The 20,413-nt window shown below is 43.0% G+C and overlaps 1 protein-coding gene across 1 annotated transcript in view; it reads left to right on the top strand.

Moving 5' to 3' along the window:
• Positions 1 to 20,413, top strand: part of CERK (ceramide kinase) — a 63,801-nt gene that overhangs the window by 28,309 nt on the left and 15,079 nt on the right. The window contains exons 7-8 of the mRNA XM_089778722.1: positions 12,306 to 12,380; positions 15,170 to 15,322. Of these exons, the coding sequence (XP_089634848.1) occupies positions 12,306 to 12,380; positions 15,170 to 15,322 (228 nt within the window). The remainder of the gene's footprint in view (positions 1 to 12,305; positions 12,381 to 15,169; positions 15,323 to 20,413) is intronic.

Here is a 20,413-nt window from a genome sequence, read left to right as displayed (position 1 = left end):
GCACCAGTCCTTTTGTATTCATTAATTGCATACTGAAATTAAATAAACCTGTGCATTTACTGGCATGAATGAAACCTGTTGACCAGATTGCTACCCATGATGCTGAATGTACATATTGTCGTATAGCTCTGCCCTCGTGAATCAATCAGTTGATTTGTACCTCTGTGCTGTAGTCTACTTCACTGTTTTAGGATTGTTTCAGCACTAGTAACAATATGACAAAAGACTTCTATATTGCAAATCGAGTAACAAATGATTTAGCCTGTCAAATTTCTCTTGAAACACTGGATTGTTTCTGCCAATGTCATCAAATGGATTCTAAGAAATCAAACATAGCCCTACTTTGGTTTCATACTGGCTAAATCTACAGTACAAGTTTTCTTGGTATGGGCATAAGGATCTTGCGGAAAAAGGGGAGGGTTGCGCATAAAGAAAACGTTCACACTGCTTGTTTTTGCGCAAAAACGGATTGGCAGAAAATATGCAAATGAGATTGCGTTAGTGTATTTTTTGCCGAAAAAACTCATAGTGTAGACGTAGCCATTATGTTCATAGAGTTGTAGTAGGAGTTCTTCTATGCCAACAGAGGACAGTTTCCAGGGAGTGCATCCACTCTCACTTGTCAACTCACTAGATTAAAGAGTAATTTAAAAACTGAGGTGCTTCGTGCACCCTCCTGCCCCCAGGCTAATCAGAGTCTGGGGGCAGAGGAGCATGTGAAGTTTCCTTTGCTCTGTCCCCACCCTGCAAGCAGCGCATGGCGCTTAAAAGCGCCCCACACTTCTGGCAGGGTGGAAGGAGGCTTCATGAGCAACTCTGCCCCCAGGCCCTGATTGCCCTGGGGATAGGGAAGCACACGAAGCCTCCTCCCACCCTGCCAGGAGCACATGGTGCTTTTAAATGTCGTGCAGGGTGGGGATAGAGTGGAGGAAACCTATTGGCCTGGGGGCAGGGGAGCATGGGAAGTCTCCTCCAGGGGCATGGGCACCTAGAGGTAAGGGGGGCAGGCAAATGCGCTTCCCCACCCCCAGATCATGATTGGTCTGGGGATGGGGAACCTGGAAGTATCCCGCTCCCCTCCCCTTCCCTTCCAGTGCGGCCCGGGGCCACTTCAGAAATGTTTGAAGTGGCCCCAGAAAAAAAATGATTGCCTACCCCTGGTTTAGCTGCTTACTTTAGCTGTCATATTGTTTAATGCAGTATTATCCTGTGGCTTATCTCCACCTTAGACTTGTAATTCTTTCTCCTTGGATGTACATTATGAACTTCATCCACACCCTATGTCTATTTAGTGAATGTCATGACCACGTCTTCAATATACCCAATGCAAAGGGAACATTATGTTGACTGTAAACTATTACACATTATCTTGAAAAAATGTGCAAAACATTTACATGGAATCAAGGCCAAGGGGAAGGTATGTAGCGGAAATGAATTTACTACTTCAACAGAAGTTGCCAATAATTAACACAAACCTCTTGTACCAAGTTATTTCCTAATCCTGTAGTCTTTCTGCAGCCAGAACGTCCATTGACTTTATGTACTCTATAGCTCTCGTGACTTCAAACTTGATCTTCAACCATATGCAGTATGCTCCCAGTTATCTGAAACCTCCACATTATCCCACTCTTTCTTGACCCATGTGCCTTTCATGCTCGGGGCGAAGGAAGGGACTCAGCCAAAATACCTCATAGTCTAACACGGCAGAGGTCTCTAGCCAAGACTTCAAGGTGGAAGATGGGGACTTTCCTTCCTGCTGTTCTGTGGCTTGGACAGCAGTGCAGGGAGCTCTCTCCAATTCCTCTTTCATGGGAGTGGGGCTATAGAGGACTTTTGGTGCTACCTGAAGTCCACCCAATCCAGCAGGTGCTGGGGAAGCAAAGCTGTGGTGCCGGGGACAGGAGGTATCTCTTCTCCCACACCTGGAACCAGCAGGGAGCAGTGTAGCAAGCCTCCTGCAGCCCTTCTGTAATAGGAATGAGATAATCTGAGCTCCAAATAAAATTCTTGCACCACATGCTATTTTGATAAACAGTACCACTTGAGACTTGGATTCAAACCCATGCACCTGCAAAATTGCTGTGGAACATCTTTTCATAGTGGTGCCCAGTTGTAGTACCATGGTCCAGTCATAACCACAAGTAACGTTTTGAGGCTAAGAACATGCAGTGATACAGTCAATCCTCTGTTAAGTCAGTTTGCATATGTTGTGAGCAAATGACTCAGTATACCATGTGCAGCTATTTTACTTTTAAATGTTGTTGCTCAGCCCTCTCATTCTATGACCTCCCTGTGTGATACACAAGTGGTTTTGAATAGCATTTTTTTTAACAATCATTATCTACCATAAGGAGCACTTGACTTGGGGTTGATTTCATTTCGTGCCAGCCTGGCCCCACACATACCAAGCTACATTCAGTAACCTTGTATCAAGATTGGAGTTGTATGGGACCCTGTCTATTCAAGTGAAACAAACCTAGAAAACTATTCCTTCCTTCCCGCCAGAGAGAAAAATGCAGCCCTTAACAAAGAAAGCACTGTAAGGCTACATCCACGTTAGAAGCTAGGCCTGTGATTTTTATCTTGAATGCACCTACCTGCACTAGTTCCCTGAGAGAGGGCCAATGGAAATAACAGCTGTGGTAGCACAGGCATTGGTAGCTCAGCTTAGTGGTGCCCAGGAACAAGCCCACTGGAAGCCTGGGGATGTATGTACTCAGTATAGCTAAGCCATGCTATGGCTTCCTACTATAGCTACACTGCTCTAGCTATACTGGCTCTCATGAAGCTATAGTTCAAGCATGTTTATGAAAGGTAGGTGTCAATGTTAGTTCATAGTATAGACGTAGCCTAACTTTTTATTACAGGAGTCCAGTTACTCTCAGCTGGATAAAGGAGGGATGTAAATGAGTAGTCGACTAACCAATAGCCTAGGCTTATCGGTTCTCAACTACTTACATTCTCCCCTCCCCCCCCATATCAGAGGCAGCAAGGATGGGATGGGAGAAGCAGGAGCTGGTGTTGGGGTGAGCTAGCTTAAAAGCCAGTACTCCCTTTCCCCCCCCCCAGCACCCTCTCTGTGGTGTCGCCTGCTCCCCACCCCATGCTACTACCATTGTCTCTATCGGAGGTAGTAGCCTGCGGGGGAGGGGGGATGCGGGGAGAGGGTCGGGGAGGCTGCTGTGGAGCAGCCTCTACCTGCGGCAGGCCCGGGTTCACCATAGGCAAAGGCTACTCCATATCCCATGGAGCAGCCCCTGTCTGCAGCGGCTGGAACTGGTCACAATCAGAGGCTGCTCTAGCAGCAGCCCCTTTCTGTGGAGGGGCTCCATTTCCCCACTGGGACCCCCCGCAGACAGGGATGTTGGACTCTGCGTGAGCAAGCCCAATTCAGTCCCAGCTTGCACTGGGTCTGGGACCTACCCCCGCTGTGTCTCTGCTGTTTAAATGTAGTAGGAGCCAGGCTTCCTGCCCACCTGTGTCTTACTACATTTAAACTGCAGAGATGCAGCAGGGGTAGCTCCTGGACCCAGTGTGAGCCAGGATGGAGCGCTTCCTCCCTTTATTGACTAATTGTGTAGTCCATAGAAATTCTATCAACTACCTGGCTAATTACTGGCTTCCTAACATCCCTAGGATAAAGGGCTTCACTTCACACTCTCAAAGGGCTAAACACATATAGCAAGTCCAGCAACCATTCTTAACACTACAGGTTTTCCTTCACTGTGTTTTGGGCACTGCCCTCTAAATACGCAAAGATTCTTTCTGGGTCTAATTTTGATGTTTTCAGTCAGTAAGACCATCTTGATAGCCTTAAGGTATGGTTGAGTACAGAGAGTAGAAGGGGCATGAGTTGAAATAAGGAATTGGGGAACAATACACATGCCCAGGTTTGTGGTTGAAACATCTCTCATCAGCTTCTGAGTCCCATTACAATCATAGATTCTCGCCTGTCCAGCTGCTGCCAGTACTGTTTTGGAAATGAAGAGGTTTTGAACTTATCCGGAGCCGACCTTATTTCATACTGATGAAAGGAAATGCTCCTAGATAATGAAAAACTTAAGCAACAACAAATAGTCTAGTAGCACCTTAAATACGAATAAAACATGTAGATGGTATCATGAGCTTTTGTGGGCACAACCCATTTCTTCATATTGGAAATCCAGGAGTATTGGAAATCCAGATCTAAGAATAAATAAGGAAAACTGAGAGGGGAGGACAAAAGAAGGGGAGGGAAAAAAAGAGACTGTGGGTAGACAGTGGTTCAAATAGTTACAAGAGACTGATAAGAATAATTAGCACCTCCACTGATTGGTTAAGTCATTAGAATGTGACAGGTAGTGTGTGAGGCAGCCGATGTCCCTGTTCATACTATTTGCATAAGAATTAAACTTAAGTTAAGTTCCAATCCTTCCCTGTGTATTTGGCTTGTGGAATTGACCCTGAAACAAAATGGAGACTGGAGATCCATTAATGAGTGTCCAGGCAGATAATGAGTTCATTCACAGAAAAAGAAAATAAAATTTTATTAAAAGTTACAAACACTCATGATTTATGTCATGTTCTAATCTTTCACACAAGTTACAGAACGGAACTTTCCCTATTATCTTCTTATTCCATAATAGTTGCCATATGGTTTCTTGCAACTTCTTGTGGAACTAGCTACTATCAGACCCAAATTCAAAGGATGATTAGTAAGATAGGGCATGGAAATTCCTGTATTCTGAAGGCTAATTATACCAGTTGAGGTGCCTAGAATGAGTCCAAACTGAAAGCCTGCTTGAAAGCTAAATTCAGAACAGATTGTCAGAACACAGGGCAGATAACCCCCATACTGGTGATTACAGGTTGGACTTCCCAAAATCGGGATTCCCTCATCCAGCAACATTTGTGGTCCGGCAGGAGCATGGGTGTTCCTGGACCAGGGAGTCACCAATACCAAGAGGGCTGGTGGTTTGGATCCCTTTAGGGCTGGTGGCTTGGAGCCCTCTGGGGCTGGGCCCAGAGCCCTGGTAGCACAGCAGGGGTTGCAGTAGCCCCAGTAGCAGGGCAGGAGATGTGGCACTTGCAGAGCTGTGGTAGCGGGGCCAGGGCTGGACACATGGCAGCTGTAGCAGCTTTGATGGCAGAGCCAGGGCCAAAGATGCAGCAGCCCAGTGGGGTAGAGTGACGGCTCGGGCTGATAGCAGGGAGTGAAGGTACTCTGGGGAGCTAGTATCGGGGACCTCCTCTGGTCCGGCAAATTCCCTCCTTTGGGACTGGTCAGGTCCTGAGGGTGCTGGAGAGAGAGGTCCAACCTGTATTCTATCATTGATTACTAGGTTGGTAAATCTAGAGTAATCCTAAACTATTACACTTGTTTTACCATGGAATACAGACTCCTGTTTATCTCATACAAGCTGCAGTTTAGGATGCAAGGCTATTAAAAACAAAAACACTTTCTCACGTTAGGTTCTTCCAGTTCCAAAGGACCATTCAGTCATCCCAGGTCACTGGATTCTTCAGTATTTTACCCAGAACAAGAGGGTTAGCCAATCCATAGTAAACTAACTAAAGATTTATTAATTTACAAAAGAAATTCTTTAATAAATTAAAGAAAATAATACACAGGTGAATTAGAGGTTATCGTCCAAATGACAGCATATAGGTGTCCTTAGGGCTTTGCCAGAATGAATTCCAGTGATCTGTCCTTAGGTCTCCCCCACCACTGCCTGAATTCAAGAATTCCAAAAATGAATCAGAGCAGGAATGTTCCCATGGTCCCGTATTTGTAGTTGGAAGTAGCTTGGTGAAGGTTACTGGCACTGCATGGGTTTTCCTCTAACAAAGAACAGGGAATGTAGACAATATGTGAGTCTCCATTGTTAAGCTAAGAATCCTTGGCTTTTGAACTTAAGTTCCCTTTTGTAAAGGGAAATCATGCCTCACCAATCTACTAGAATTCTTTGAGGAGCTCAACAAGCATATAGTCCAGTGGAATCCAGTGGATATAGTGTACTTAGGTTTCCAGAAACCTTTGACAAGGTCTGTCACCAAAGGCTCTTAAGTAAGCTGCTATGGGATAAGAGAGAAGGTCCTCTCGTGGATTGATAACTGGTTAAAAGATAGAAAACAAAGGGCAGGAATAAATGGTCAATATTCAGAATGGAGAGAGGTAACTAATGATGTCCCCAAAGGGTCTGACTGGAACCAGTCCTATTCAATATATCATAAATGATCTTGAGAACAGGATAAACAGTGAGGTGGCAAGATTTGCTTATGATAGATAACTGCTCAGATTAATTAAGTTCAAAGCAGACTGTGAAGAACTTCAAAAGGATCTCACTAAAGTAGGTGACTGGGCAGCAAAACAGCAGATTAAATTAAATGTAAATGCAAATGAAGGCATATCTGAAAACATAATCCCAATTATATGTATAAAATCATTGGGTCTAAATTAGCTGTTATCACTCAGCAGAGATCTTGGAGTCATTGTGGATAGTTTTCTAAAAACATCCACTCTGTATGCAGTGGATGCTAAAAAAGCAAAGAATGCTGGAAATCACTAAGAAAGGAATAGAGAGAGAATATCTTATTGCCTCTATGTAAATCCATGGCATGCCCACCACATCTTGAATACTGTGGGCAGATGTAGTTCCTTCATCTCAAAAAAGATATGTTGGCATTGAAAAAAGTGTAGAAATGGGCAACAAAAATTGTTAGGGAGATGGAATAGCTACCTTATGAGGAGAGATTAATAAGCCTGGAATTTTTCAGATTGGAAAAGAGATGACATGGGGGGGATGTGATGGAGGTCCATAAAATCATGACTGGTGTTAAAACAGTGAATGAAGAAGAGTTATTTACTCCTTCCTATATAACACAAGAACTAGGGGTCACCAAATGAAATTAATAGGTAGCAGGTTTAAAACAATCAAAAGGAAGTATTTGTTCGCACAGCACACAATCAACCTGTACAAAGTCCTTGCTAGAGGATATTATGAAGGCCAAGACTATTATAAATGAGGTTCAAAGAGAGCTAGATAAATTCATGGAGGATAGGTCAATCAGTGGCTATGTCATGGCTATTCCCCACTCTGGCAGGATGAATGCGGAAGTGGGGGCCCTGCAAAAGCAACCCAAAACTTGATCTCTGCGGGCTTTGGTACAAAACTCTCCCCAAAATATTAATATCCAAATTTTGGGGAATCCGCTGCCACCATCCAGTGCTTTTGAACCCACTGACAGGAGTGGACACTTGAAACCAATCCAAGAGCACCCCAAGCTCTTTTCTCCAAAGAGCTTGAAAAGAAAAGAGAAAATACAAGCTGCAGTCTGTGATTGCTGTCCCCTCATCAGAGGCATGCAGATCCCACAGACAGATTTTCCAAGACACAGAAATGAACCAATACCAGGTTAATTAAAAAAAGAAAACTTTTATTATTAATAAAACAATACCCAGTTACAAGCATAGTTGGAATGGCTAGATGGTAGAGCCACTAATTTATATACTTATGGAGGATTCCCCCATGGGCCAAAACTTAGTTGTAAAAGGGAGGAAAATCCATTTCTAACAGCACAGACTTCAGATCCAAATCCCCAAACCAGAAAACAATAAAACCTGATGGATTTATCTAGACTTTACCCTGCTTACATATTATGAAGAGTCTTTTTCTTGAAGAGAGACATGTCTTCTGTCTCCCTTAGTATCTAGAGAGCAAACTGGCCAAGAGACAAAGGAGGGAAAATTTAAAAATCTTTTGTCCCAGTTTGAAATCCCTACCTGTATTACTATTGGCTGAGCAGATACCTGGCTAGGTACAGGGGACATAGTTAAATCCTTAGTCCCCAGGCTGCTGGCCATCCCTCATGGCCATGACAGGCTATTAGCCAGGAAGGGAAGGGATGGTGTTCCTAGTTCATAGAATCATAGAGCTGGAAGAGACCTCACAAGGTCATCAAGTCCAGCCCCCTGCTCTAGGCAGGACCAATTCCAACTATATCAACCCAGCCAGGGCTTTATCAAGCCGAGACTTAAATACCTCTAGGGGTGGAGACTCCACTACTTCCCTAGGTAACCCATTCCAGTGCTTCACCACTCTCCTAGTGAAATAGTTTTTCCTAATATCCAACCTGGGCCTCTCCCACCACAAGTTTGTTTGTCAGAAGCTGGGAATGGGTGACAGGATAGATTACTTGATGATTACCTATTCTGTTTATTCCCTTGGGGCTCCTACTGTTGGATGACACAATATGGAGCTAGTGTATACACAGCTTTCATCATAAGGCTTATTGAGTGCAGGATGTAAGCAGACAAACATTTCCTCAATTTTTTTTATCGACAGATGTGAAAGAGCTAGTGATGTCTACTAGCCAATATTAATAGCTTTTTGATATTCACACACAATTTAATTGGCCTGGTTATATGTCAGTGCCTCTTGACATGCCTTCAGGACACAGGTGACCTAGCCTGTTAATTCTAATTGAGTTGATTTTTTTCAGTCTCACAATACCCTCTTGGAATGTTGTGAAGAATTATTAAAGGAGTGAACCATTCCTGTGCAGTATCATGTGTTTGGTTTCTTTGCAATGGCAGCAGTTTACTGTTTAGACATTGTGTAACTGACTTACTCTTGGAATTGTATATGCTTAGACCAGGTCTGAATTCAGAACTCTGTTTCTGTTCAGCTACTATGGTATCCCTTACTTAGAAGAGGAGTACAAAAACTAAATGACAAACAAGGCATTCACATCTGAATGCACAGATCCTATTCAGATGCTCAAGTGGCTATGATATTAACTAATATACTAGATAACTAGAGAGTCATCTACTTCCTTTCCTAAGTGAACCAAGATATGACAGGATGTTCCGCAAACTTGAAGCAAAATAAAATGGAAAGATTTGGTTTAGCATTTCAACATACTAAGTCTCTGAACAGCTGTTACTACTATGAAACCACAAATTTGACTTCTTGCCACCTGTCATCCATCATATTTGTCACTACCCTAAAAAAGAAATTGGGATCCTTGCCCATGATAGTGTGACCGGAACTGCAGGTCTTTCAGAAATGTCTCTCTATCACACTTACTGTTTCTTTTGGAGTATGATTCCATTAAGTGTGTTTGCCTCCTCCAACTTTCAGAGCCTTACTCGTTAAACTCTCTCAATCACTGTGTCCAGCTTCTGCAAAATGTTTGTATGAGATTGAACAGCCTCCTCTCTAGTATCTTTCAGTGACAGTGCTGATGACACCATCTACCAGTAGTGTATGCCCTGATTTCCTCTGGGGTAAGAAAATGAATGGAAAGAGGGTTTCAAATAAATTAATCATTCATCCTTAGGCATGTTTCTTAGTCTGAATTGGCTTTGTGAAAATGGAGTAATCTGACTTGGCCTCTGTCCAGAATATCTGGGCTGTATCTGAAATGAGCCAGTGGACACAGGGGTTCTTCAAAGCTTATGCTATCAATTTAAGGGAAGGAGGAAGGAGAAGGGCCGGCAGATCCATAGCAAATCTCACCTAAATGCTGGCTCCTGGCTTTGTCTTGACTAATCATCTGAAGAAGTGGGGTTTGCCCATGAAAGCTCATGATTATATATTTGTTAGTTGCTAAGGTGCCACAGGACTACGCATTTTTAACCTTCCTTGATTTTCCTCAAACCCATTTCTCATCTCAGTTTAGGCTTCTGTAAGGTAATTTCCCCCTACTCAGTCTACTCACTCTGCAGTTCTTCATCTGAAGGCAGTATTTCATAATCTAAGATTGGATGTATATTATGCATCCTTTATATTAGGGTTTTAAATTAATCCTGTGATATATTTTAAACAGTATAAAATAGATGATGTCCTTAGTTGAACAGATCTTTTTATGGTTTAATTGTCTAATGCTAAATGTTTGGTATGTTAAATATCTATACACATAGATAAGAAGGGCCAAAACTTAAAGGGGTGTAGCCACATTAAAAATAATTTTGAATAAAACTTCCATATCTGTGCGGCAGTGAACAGATCAAACAAATCAAAAGTATTCCTTACTATGTGTAATATGTTTCTTTGCATTAATAAGAAGACAGAAACAGTCAATTTCACTTTGTTTCACTTCTTTATAATTTGCTTTTCTAGTTAAGGTCACTTGCAAGTCATATGTGTTTTTAGAATTCTGAGATGTTTGGCTTGTACACAATATAGCTTGTTACTCTCTCAAAAAACTGGTCTTACTGGAATCTTTAAAAATGCATGCAAACTAATCTCCTGGGTTTAGATTTGTTTGTTTTTACAAAATCTAAATATTGAGTAAAATTTCACCATGTCCCTTCAAAAATAGTAAAACCATTGACATAAAGCTAAAATTATTAAAATTATTCGAAGGTAGAAAAAGAATTATTTGCTGTGCTAAAGAAAGCAAAGTTTACTTTTAACAACTATGATGGTTCTCAGTGTTTCCAGAACTGGGAGGCAGTGTTACCCACTGAGTGTAAGAGTTCTTTCCTGTCCTTCGTTTAGGTGTCAGCTCCCTAATGTCATTAGCTTCACAGCCACTGGTGCACTCTCTTCCAGGCAATGACAGCTGAGACTTCACTTTACAGATTAACAATATCCCTATCCTTTTGAATGGTTCCCTTTTGTGATATCCAGCCCCTGATATTGTCTGCAAACAGGCATTCCAGATCCTTTGTCCTCAAGAGAAACAGTTTAGTTTTATCTAAATGCACTGCCCCTGAATAACACATAAGCACTTGTAAAAAAACAAAAGAATGAAGATTCTGCTAGAAATGAGAATGATGAAAACATGGTTACAAAGCAAAACAAAAAAAAGAACCCAAGTCTACACTTATTAATAGTTATCTTTATTATCTAAAACGTAGATTTCTGAATCCTTTCTCTGAGTTTGGTCTGTTGCAGCACTGGCTGACTTCATGTGAACCAGGACCCAATTTTTCATGAGAACACCTCGTTTATCTAGGTGTTTCCACAATGAAAGGATTCAGGATACCTTCCCTTCTTCTGTGTTTGACTGAAAAATAATTTTATATCTATTCATAGATAGGGTGAGCTCCCGTCTTGCTATAATGTTTCTTTTTTACCTTCAAGAGGTTTTGATTGCCTACTGTTGCCTCTCATGGTTTTCCATTGAAAGTCTCAGCATTGGACAAGACCAAACAACTGAGCCTCATATTGTATAGCCAGCAAAATAGGCAGGGTGGCAACTTCCTCCTGTTTGAATGGGCTATCATCAACACACATTATCTCCTGGTAACTAATTTTTATGCAGAGTCCATAAAGCCATACTTTCAATACAAGTACAGTACTTTTATTATTTTAAATATTACTTGTACATAAATGTCATCATTATGAATCTTGACAAGTTACGAGTTTTCTATAGCTAGCTTACATAGGTAAATATCCTGTATGATGAGTTGCATGTAGTGAGTTCATCAGGTCTGAGATGAGAGGTTTTTTTAAAGAACAGTAGGGACTTTTTACCCAGGAAAATCTGTGTCACAGCAACTCTTTTCCAGTATGTGGGATTTATCATAAGCTGTTCCTCATCTAAGCAAAAGTATGCAGTAATGATAAATATGCTCCTTTAATGCAAAGGCAAGGTATAACTGCTAGATTTTAGACTTTTTGTTGTATCTTTACTTCAGACAAACATTCAAACGTGCAATCCAGGCGTTTATATAAAGTTACTGATTAATTATAGAGCCCACAACCCAGTAAATTTGTACTTTGGTAATATTCCTTCGACTTCCTGCTGTGTAGACAGCGCCAAAAGCCAGATTAAGCTATTTTGACTTCTGCTACACAATTGACGTAGCTGCAGTTGCATAGCTTAATTCAACTTTTGCCCTGCTCTGTAGATGTGCTCTAAGGAACTGTGCCCTAAGGATGTGAATTGATTGGTGGGGAGTGGGTTGTCTTATCTCTTTTAATGAGGTTTTAGTGAGCAGGAATTTCTGAATTTTGGGTGTAAAGTGGCAGCAGCTGCCACTTCTTTCCACGGGCTGAGATAAAGAGGTGTAAAGTAAGAGCTGATTCTATCTCCCCAAATCCAGCATTCTTCAGTGCATAAAATAGAAGTAAATGGACTTTGTGCATACAAGAGTAAATTTCACTGAGAGAGAAAATCAGTGTTCTAATATAGATTGTTATAATTTTCATATCCATATTATTTCTTTGTTTTATTCTATTTCCACATTTCAGGGAATGGAATAAAAGCAATGAGAGCAAATTTAATGTTTTTATTTGAATGACTGCGCATATATAAAGCAGTATTCTCTCTATTATTAGAGGATGAAAAATTAAAAGCATTTGTTTTTACAGGGTCAACGGACTGCATATGCTATGCAACAGTTGGTGTCGCTGATCCAGTAACATCAGCGCTACATATTATTTTAGGTAGGTATTCAGCTTAAATGCCATTTACTTCTTTTCAAGACCTTAATACAGGCATATCACACTGGCGTTCGGTGGACCGGATGCGGCCCGATCGAAATTTTTTGCGGCCCGCCAGTACTTTTTTATAAAGGAATGAAGTGTGGCCCGCTGGCCACTCAGAGCATGTGGCCGAGTACAGATAACAGCCAGCCGGGCCACTCTGTGCCACAGCGACTGCTCACGGCTGGGGCTGCTCTATGCATGGCACCCAGCACGTGCTCACAGCTCGGCTGCTCTGCGCTAGGCGCTCTGTGCACGTGCTCACAGCCAACCAGGCCGCTCTGTGCTGAGCTCTCTGCACACGCGCTTACAGCCAGCTGGGCCGCTCTGTTTACGGTGCCCACCGCACACTCACAGCTGGCTGCTATACTCATGTCGCCCCAGTGCGCTTGAGGAAGAAATATGTGGTGGCAGCAATGGTGTCTCCAAGACCAGGAATTAGGTTGGGGGGGCTGGGAGTGCCCGGCTGTGGGGGAGTGGGGAAGGAGGTGTTAGGTTGGGGGCACCTGGCTCTGGGAGAGGAGAGGCATTGGGTTGGGGGGGCTGGGTCTGGGGAAGGGGGAGGGGTTAGATTGGGGGTGCTGGAAGTGTTTGGCTCTGGAAGAGGGGGAGGCGTTGGGTTGGGGAGGGCTGTCTCTGGGGGAGGGAGGAGGCATTAAATTGGGGGTACCTGACTCTGGGGGAACGGAGGAGGAATGGGTTAGAATGGGGGTATGGGAGTGCCTGCTCTGAGAGAGAGGAGGGGATTATTTTGTTTTTTATGTATTTATTCCCAAATAAAATCACAAAATGTATATTAATTTTATAACAATAAATATGTCAATTTTTTGCAGTTGCACGAATAATTACATGTTTATGCAAAATCTCAAACTTACAAAGTATCTGAAATTTTCGCAGAAGCATGTTCTGATGATTAACCATGGTCTATACTTGTTTTTAGTTCAACAAAACAAGTTATGTATCTCACAAAAAATTAAAAAGTACAGGCAGTCCCTGACTTATGCGGATCCGACTTATGTCGGATCCGCACTTACGAACGGGGCTTTTCTCGCCCCGGAGCTCATGGGCGGCAGGTCGCCACCCGTGTCCTCCTGGGCGAGAAAAGCTTCTCCTGGTCTGCTGGGGGGGTCCAGCAAAGCCGCTGGACCCCTCCCAGCAGACCAGGGACACCCGAGCAAAGCCGCCCAGGCGGCGGGAGTCCCACTGCCTGGGCGGCTTTGCTCGTTTGCCCCGGAGCAAAGCCGCCCAGGCAGAGGGACTCCCGCCGCCTGGACGGCTTTGCTCCTGTCCCCCTGGTCTGCTGGGGGGGTCCAGCAAAGCCGCTGGACCCCCCCAGCAGACCAGGGACACCCGAGCAAAGCCGCCCCAGGCTTCCTGGAAACAGCCGCTGATCAGTTTCAGCAGCAGCTGACTTGGGGACTCCTGGGTTTCTTAAGTTGAATCTGTATGTAAGTCAGAACTGGCATCCAGATTCAGCCGCGGTTGAAACTGATCAGTTTCAGCAGCAGCTGACGCCAGTTCCGACTTACATACAGATTCAACTTAAGAACAAACCTACAGTCCCTATCTTGTACGTAACCCGGGGACTGCCTGTATCTTAAATGTATATTTAAATTAAAAATTATTTTATATGTGCAAATAACAATTTTATACATCAAATTATTATATTATATTAAAACAAGACCTGAAAAACATTATAAAATATACCTAAAACATAATCTATAATAATAAATCATTACGACTTTCTGATAAAGTACATTTTCTTTGGTGGCCCTGAAAGCTATCAGTTTTCATTTGTGTGGACCTCAGTAGGCTTCCAGTTTGACATGCCTGCCTTAACATATCCAGGAGTGATCATTTCTGTTTAGGCCTTTCTTTCATGTGTAAGAATATAGTTTGATTATAATGGATAAAGTATGAGATGTTTGCTAGTTATATAGATGCTAAAGAGAATTAAGATTGAATGAGCATTTCTGTTTTAACCCACTGTTTTCATAACTTTTTGAAACCATTAACTTTTGGTGAATACATTTTTGTGGGTACTGTCTAGCATGCACAGAGCAATACACAGCAGACTGATAAAAATGTTATGATCTATTGTAAACAAGAACAAAATGTTATGTATTTGAAGACTATTGTAATTCTGAAGGATAGAGCATCATTAAGATTTTGCATGCCACCTTTCAGCATTCGTTAGCTTTCAAAAGCTAAACCATTGTAATCCTAAAATGTGATTTATATATTTTTGCAAAGATTTAGGCAAATACTTAACTTCATGAATTGTGAGTAGTCCCACTGAAGTGAATATAAAGTTAAGCATTTGTGGACATCTTTGCAGGATTGGGGCCCTCGTGCTCAGAGTATAGTATTTGGCGTAAAATATTAAATATAGGTGTAATTTGTATTTTTAAGCATTGCTTTTTTATGTATTCTAAAATATAGAATTAGCACGAATACATTACATTAAGCAACTTCAAAAATGAATTCATCAAGATGCTGCAATTGTCTCTTTCACCCATTCCATTGTCTCCCATTGGTATACTGCCTCCTTGTGTCTTCATTATTTTTCCTCCTTTAACAGTATTTGACATTGCTAGCCTTGCGGTATTTTTCTCTTTTTCTCTGATGCTTGTTTTATAAGAGAGCTCTCAGCAAAACAAAATGTTTTTAATGTTAAAAATTAGTAGAGGTATCAGGTTTGAAACAAAGAATTTTTTAACTAAGATAAAGCCTGGAATTTCTGTTAACAGGTGATTCTCAGCCTCTGGATGTCTCTTCCATACATCACAACAACGCATTTCTTAAGTACACTGTGTCACTGTTGGGTTACGGTTTTTATGGTGATATTCTAAAAGACAGTGAAAAGAAGCGGTGGATGGGTACGATCAGATACGACTTTTCAGGTAACTTTTGTCTAATTACTTCATCCTTTTGTAGAATATCTTAAAGATAATGGAGTGCTGGATAACCTCTCTCTAAGTAAACTTTTGTCAAACTTTTCAAAAATAGCAGCCAGATTGAATCAGGCAGAAATTCCCTAGGAGTAGCACCAAGCACATTCGATCTCATTAATAGTCTAGCTTGTTGTAAAACTTCATATATGCTTAGTGCATCATAATGTGGAGGCATCCCAAATACAGGCTGTCCCCGACTTACGCGGATCCGACTTATGTCGGATCCGCAGTTACGAACGGGGCTCCCCTGGAGGACACGGACTGCGGGACCTCGCGGTCCTGCCGCCCGTGTACTCCGGGGCTTTCTCCGCGTCTCCCTGGTCTGAAGACCAGGAAGACGCGGAGCAAAGCCGCGGGGGGGCTCGGGCAGCGGAGCAGCCCAGGTGCGCCGCGGCTGTTCCGCTGCTGACGTCCTCAGAGGCTTTGCTCCCCGTCTCCCTGGCAGACCAGGGAGACGGGGAGCAAAGCCGCGGAGGACCCAGGTGGCGGGACCGCGGTGCGTCTCGGTCCGCCACCCGCGTCTTCCTGGTCTGCTGGGGTGGGGGGGGCGCAGCTAGTAGGCCCTCCCCCCCCCCAGCAGACTAGGCTTTTCTCCAGACGCCTGTGGCAGAGCAGCTGGGGCACTGCCGGTTGGTCCCGCAGCGCTGCTCTGGGCGCTACTGAACCAACCTGGCAGCACCCCATCTGCTCTGCCCCAGGCGTCCTGATTCAGCCGCTGCTGGTCAGTTTCAGCAGCGGCTGAATCAGGACGCCTGGGGCAGAGCAGATGGGGTGCTGCTGGGTTGGTCCAGTAGCGCCGAGGAGCTGCGCTACTGGAGCAACCCAGCAGCACCCCAGCTGCTCAGCCCCAGGTGTCCCCAAGTCAGCTTCTGCTGAAACTGACCAGCGCTGACTACAGGAAGCCCGAGGCAGAGTTGCTCTGCCCCGGCTTCCTGGAATCAGCTGCTGATCAGTTTCAGCAGCAGCTGACTTGGGGACGCCTGGGGTTCTTAAGTTGATTCTGTATGTAAGTCAGAACTGGCGGTCAGTTTCAGCAGCGGCTGAATCTGGACGCCAGTTCCGACTTACATACAGATTCAACTTAAGAACAAATCTACAGTCCCTATCTTGTACGTAACCCGGGAACTGCCTGTAGCTCAAAAATGAAGGTTATACTGAATTTAGGAATAGAAGGAGTTTAAAAAGACCTTGTTTTTGAAATGCTACCTTGGGGTCTAATCTGCTTTTCAGAATATTTTAATTCACAAGTGGCTTTGTGTTAACATTAGAAGGTAAAGAAATTGAAAATACTATCCATTGGTTCATGCAGGGACTTGCATAAAGGAGAGACGAGTAATCATTTCCATCATTGCTTCCAGTTTCTTTCCCAACTCTGGGATTCCCTAAACTCTGTCTTGGCACAGACCTATCCGCTCACAGACAGATTTCAGGATATGAACAACATCATAGTTTGCATCATGAGCAACCCTGATGTTTCAGCCCAGACTTGTCTGTCTGTGCTTGACCACATGGCCTTTTGCACTTATGTGACCACCCCCTCATTGCAAGACTTCACCTCCATTGCCTTCTGACTGAGCTGCAGTTCATATACTCAGTGATTCGCTACTCCACGAATCCCATGCTGACAGTTCTCGCCAAGGTCATCACTGATGTATGCATGGATGCTAGGCTCGGTAGTTCATATGGACAACTGTATGACCCAAAGGATATGGGATTCAGGATGATTATCAATATCCTAGAACTTCAACAGTAAAGATGGTGTTTACTGTTCCACTCATTCTCTAATCCTGATAATTTCAGAAAGCACCACCGCTGTTTTCTACATCAGTATACAAAGGAGAGCGATATCCACCGCTCTGTGTGCAGTTGCAATCAATCTCTGGAACCAGCTCATCAGCAATCAGATCACTCTGTCCACAGCTTGTCTTCTGGGGATGGAGAATATGCTTGCTGATTCACTCAGCAAACTCTTTACAATTGACCGTGAGTGAGAACATGACAAAAATACTATACAGCATCTTCGCGCCGTGGGAGTCCCCAAACAGAGACCTGTTCACTTCTCAGGCAAACTGCACGTATGCCAAAATATTGCTCAAGAATGCCCTTGGTTACTGCTCCCAGGGTGATACTCTCCTTCTTTCCCGGTTAGACCAACTAAACTACCCCTTCCATCCACTACTGCTCCTACTTCTAGGTACTATACAAAATCTGGTGAGAAACGGCAGGTCACTCTGATTGCCACCCTCAGTTCCAGGCAATTCTGGTTCCCTAGTCTGCTGCATGTGTCATCCTCTCCACTGACTACCATCCTGAACTTCCCTGATCTTCTCACCCAATTCACAATTACCGAACCTCAGATCATGGTATTTGGTAGGACATCGACCATAAAATATATAAGTTCATCAGCACTGCAGTACAGGATATTCTAATAGTAGGAAAGATTCACTAGACAATTTTATTGGACTAAAAGGAAACTCTTTTCATCTTGGGTATAACATAAAGGTGTTATTCCAGAAGCTGCAGAGTTTTCTTAATCCTGGACTATATTCTGTCTTTAAAGACATTGGTTTTCTCCCTCAGCTCTTTGTGAGTCCACTGGTGATGATTAGCATAGTACATCCATCTATGGAGGGTTAATCTGTTTTTATGCAAATTCTAGATTTTGGAAAGGCCTCCTACCAATGTGCTCTCCTCTCCAAATGATTGTGTCTCAATGGGAACTGAAACTGGTACTCTCAGTATTATGAAAATTCTTCTTTGAACCAATGGTGTTTGGCACCATTTCCCTCATCTCCATGAAGATCTCCATCCTTGTTGCTATCACTTCAGGGAGAAGGATTAGTCAACTGGAAGCAATGGTGGCAGACATGCCATTTACAATATTCCACAGGATAGGATCTCCTTATCTCTACATCTGACATTTTTATCCAAAAGTAATTTCCCACTTTCATATTAATCGGTCTTTTCACTTAGCTGTTTTTCTTCACAAAACCATACATGTCTACAGGAGAATATAGACTTCATTCGCTCGATGTCTGTCAAGCTTTGGACTTTTACCTTCAGAGAACAAAAACAATCAGGATGTCCCCTAGACTGTTTGTTGTGGTAGCATAGAGTGTCAGTGGACAGGCCTTCTCCATCCAGAAAATCTCCCATTGGATTTCTGGCTGCATTCAACTCCATTCCCAGCTGTTGAATTTGTTTTTAGTGGGGTATATGCTTACTCCACTAAATTGCACGCAATTACTATGGCATCCCTTAAAGACATCCCTTTGATAGGTGTAGGTAGAATATCCATGTCGAGTTCTGTCCACATGTTCACAACACATTACGCCTTGGGGCAAGTCACAGTGATACCTCCTTTGGAGTGATGGTCTACACAACCTGTCTGTCCTCATTCTCACACCCTCTCCCACTTTAGGTATTGCTTGTCAGTCACCCACAGTGGAATATAATAGGGACCATCACTTAAAGAAGAGGAGGTTATTTACCTGAAGGGTCTTTGAGATATGTGGTCCTACCCTCTTTCCCTTCCATTTCAGATCTGTCAGATTTAAAGTGGTGAAGGAACTGGAGATGGCATCAATCAACCCCACCCTTTTATCACTCTTTCACATCATGCCTCTGACCAATGTGGTAGTCAGGGCACATGTGCAGACCGCCCCACCCTTTTATCACTTTTTATCACCTTGGTTAGAGGCCTGATGTGAGTCAGGGCTTGTGTGCAGACCAACAGACCCGTCTTTCAAATTCTTTGGTTCTGGGCCCATGGTGCACATACATAAACCTGCAGTGGAATACAGATAGGGACCACACATCTCAAAAAGCCTTGCAGGTACAGGTATGTAACCTCCTCCTCTACAAATAAATTTCATCAAGACACTAATTCAGTGAGTAAAGTGAACAAAGTTGCTAATAGTATTAATCACAACTGTTTCCATTTACATTGTGGAAGCTGTCATGTTAGGCAAAATTTGTTAAATGTCAACAACTGTCCTGGCAGCAGCTGAGCAAATGTCAATTAAAAAGCCCTAGGGGGTGCCCGCGCCTGAGGGTAGCAGGGCGATATGGGTCATTAGAGGAGGGACCTAATGGGTTAGGGTTAGGGTCTGGCAAATCCTCTGGTTCAGGACCAGTCAGGTCCAGAGGGTGCTGCACCAAGGAGGTCCAACCTGTAATAGCAATGCTATTGTTAATGTGCTGTTTGTAATAGTGATACTACATATGAGCCTTAACTTTCAATAACCAATTTTAGTGGCGAGAGCTTGGTAATGTTTTTTTGTTAACATGCTAGTCATACAAAGAGTAAGGGCAAGAAGCAACATTTGGTAGTAGGAGAACAAATGAACACAATTGTTCCTCTTCACAAATATTGTATTAGAATTTCAATGAGGAAAAAAAATGGAGTAAGATATTGGATTCACTGGAGAGAGTGAGCGTCTTGGGTTTAGAGGAGCAGTGGAACTATAGTAATGTGGAGGAAGCATTATTATCCTAGGCTACAAAACATTATTATCCTCAATTCTGTAAATCATGTTGGTCAGAAAAAAATGGATTGATGGGTTTTGATTTGATGGAGGGTTTTTTTAGGGGAGATGAACTAGTGATCTTCAAATATTTCTACTCTCTGTAGTTCGTCATCACTCTTTCTTAAGATTGTTTGCCAAATTGCTGATAAATCCAGAAATATACTCATTCACTCTTGTATTTTGACCTTCATATTGTAGTGCTTCTCACTTTGACAGAGACTTTTGGAAACTAGTATCTGCATTTTAATTTTGGCTGTACACTCCATTCTGTAACCCTGTGAATTCATGTGTTATGCTACAGGGAAGTATTGTTTGTCCCCTCTCCTTTAAAAAACAATCTAAAAGCTACTGAAATGAATGGATGTTGCATAGGTAAGCACCACAGCTGGCTTTAAAAGTCTGAGCCACAATTTTTGTTCTTCAAGTAATAAAGAAAATGAAGGAGAGGTATTTTTTCTCTCTTCAGCCATTCTAAAAGTTCCAGAATAGCAAAGAGATGTGGAACTGAAGA

Source organism: Pelodiscus sinensis, chromosome 1 (assembly GCF_052426305.1).
Source record: "Pelodiscus sinensis isolate ZL-2025 chromosome 1, ASM5242630v1, whole genome shotgun sequence".
Lineage (NCBI taxonomy): Eukaryota > Metazoa > Chordata > Testudines > Trionychidae > Pelodiscus > Pelodiscus sinensis.
The sequence above is the reverse complement of the archived record's forward strand: the minus strand, read 5'-3'. Positions and strand labels throughout refer to the sequence as shown.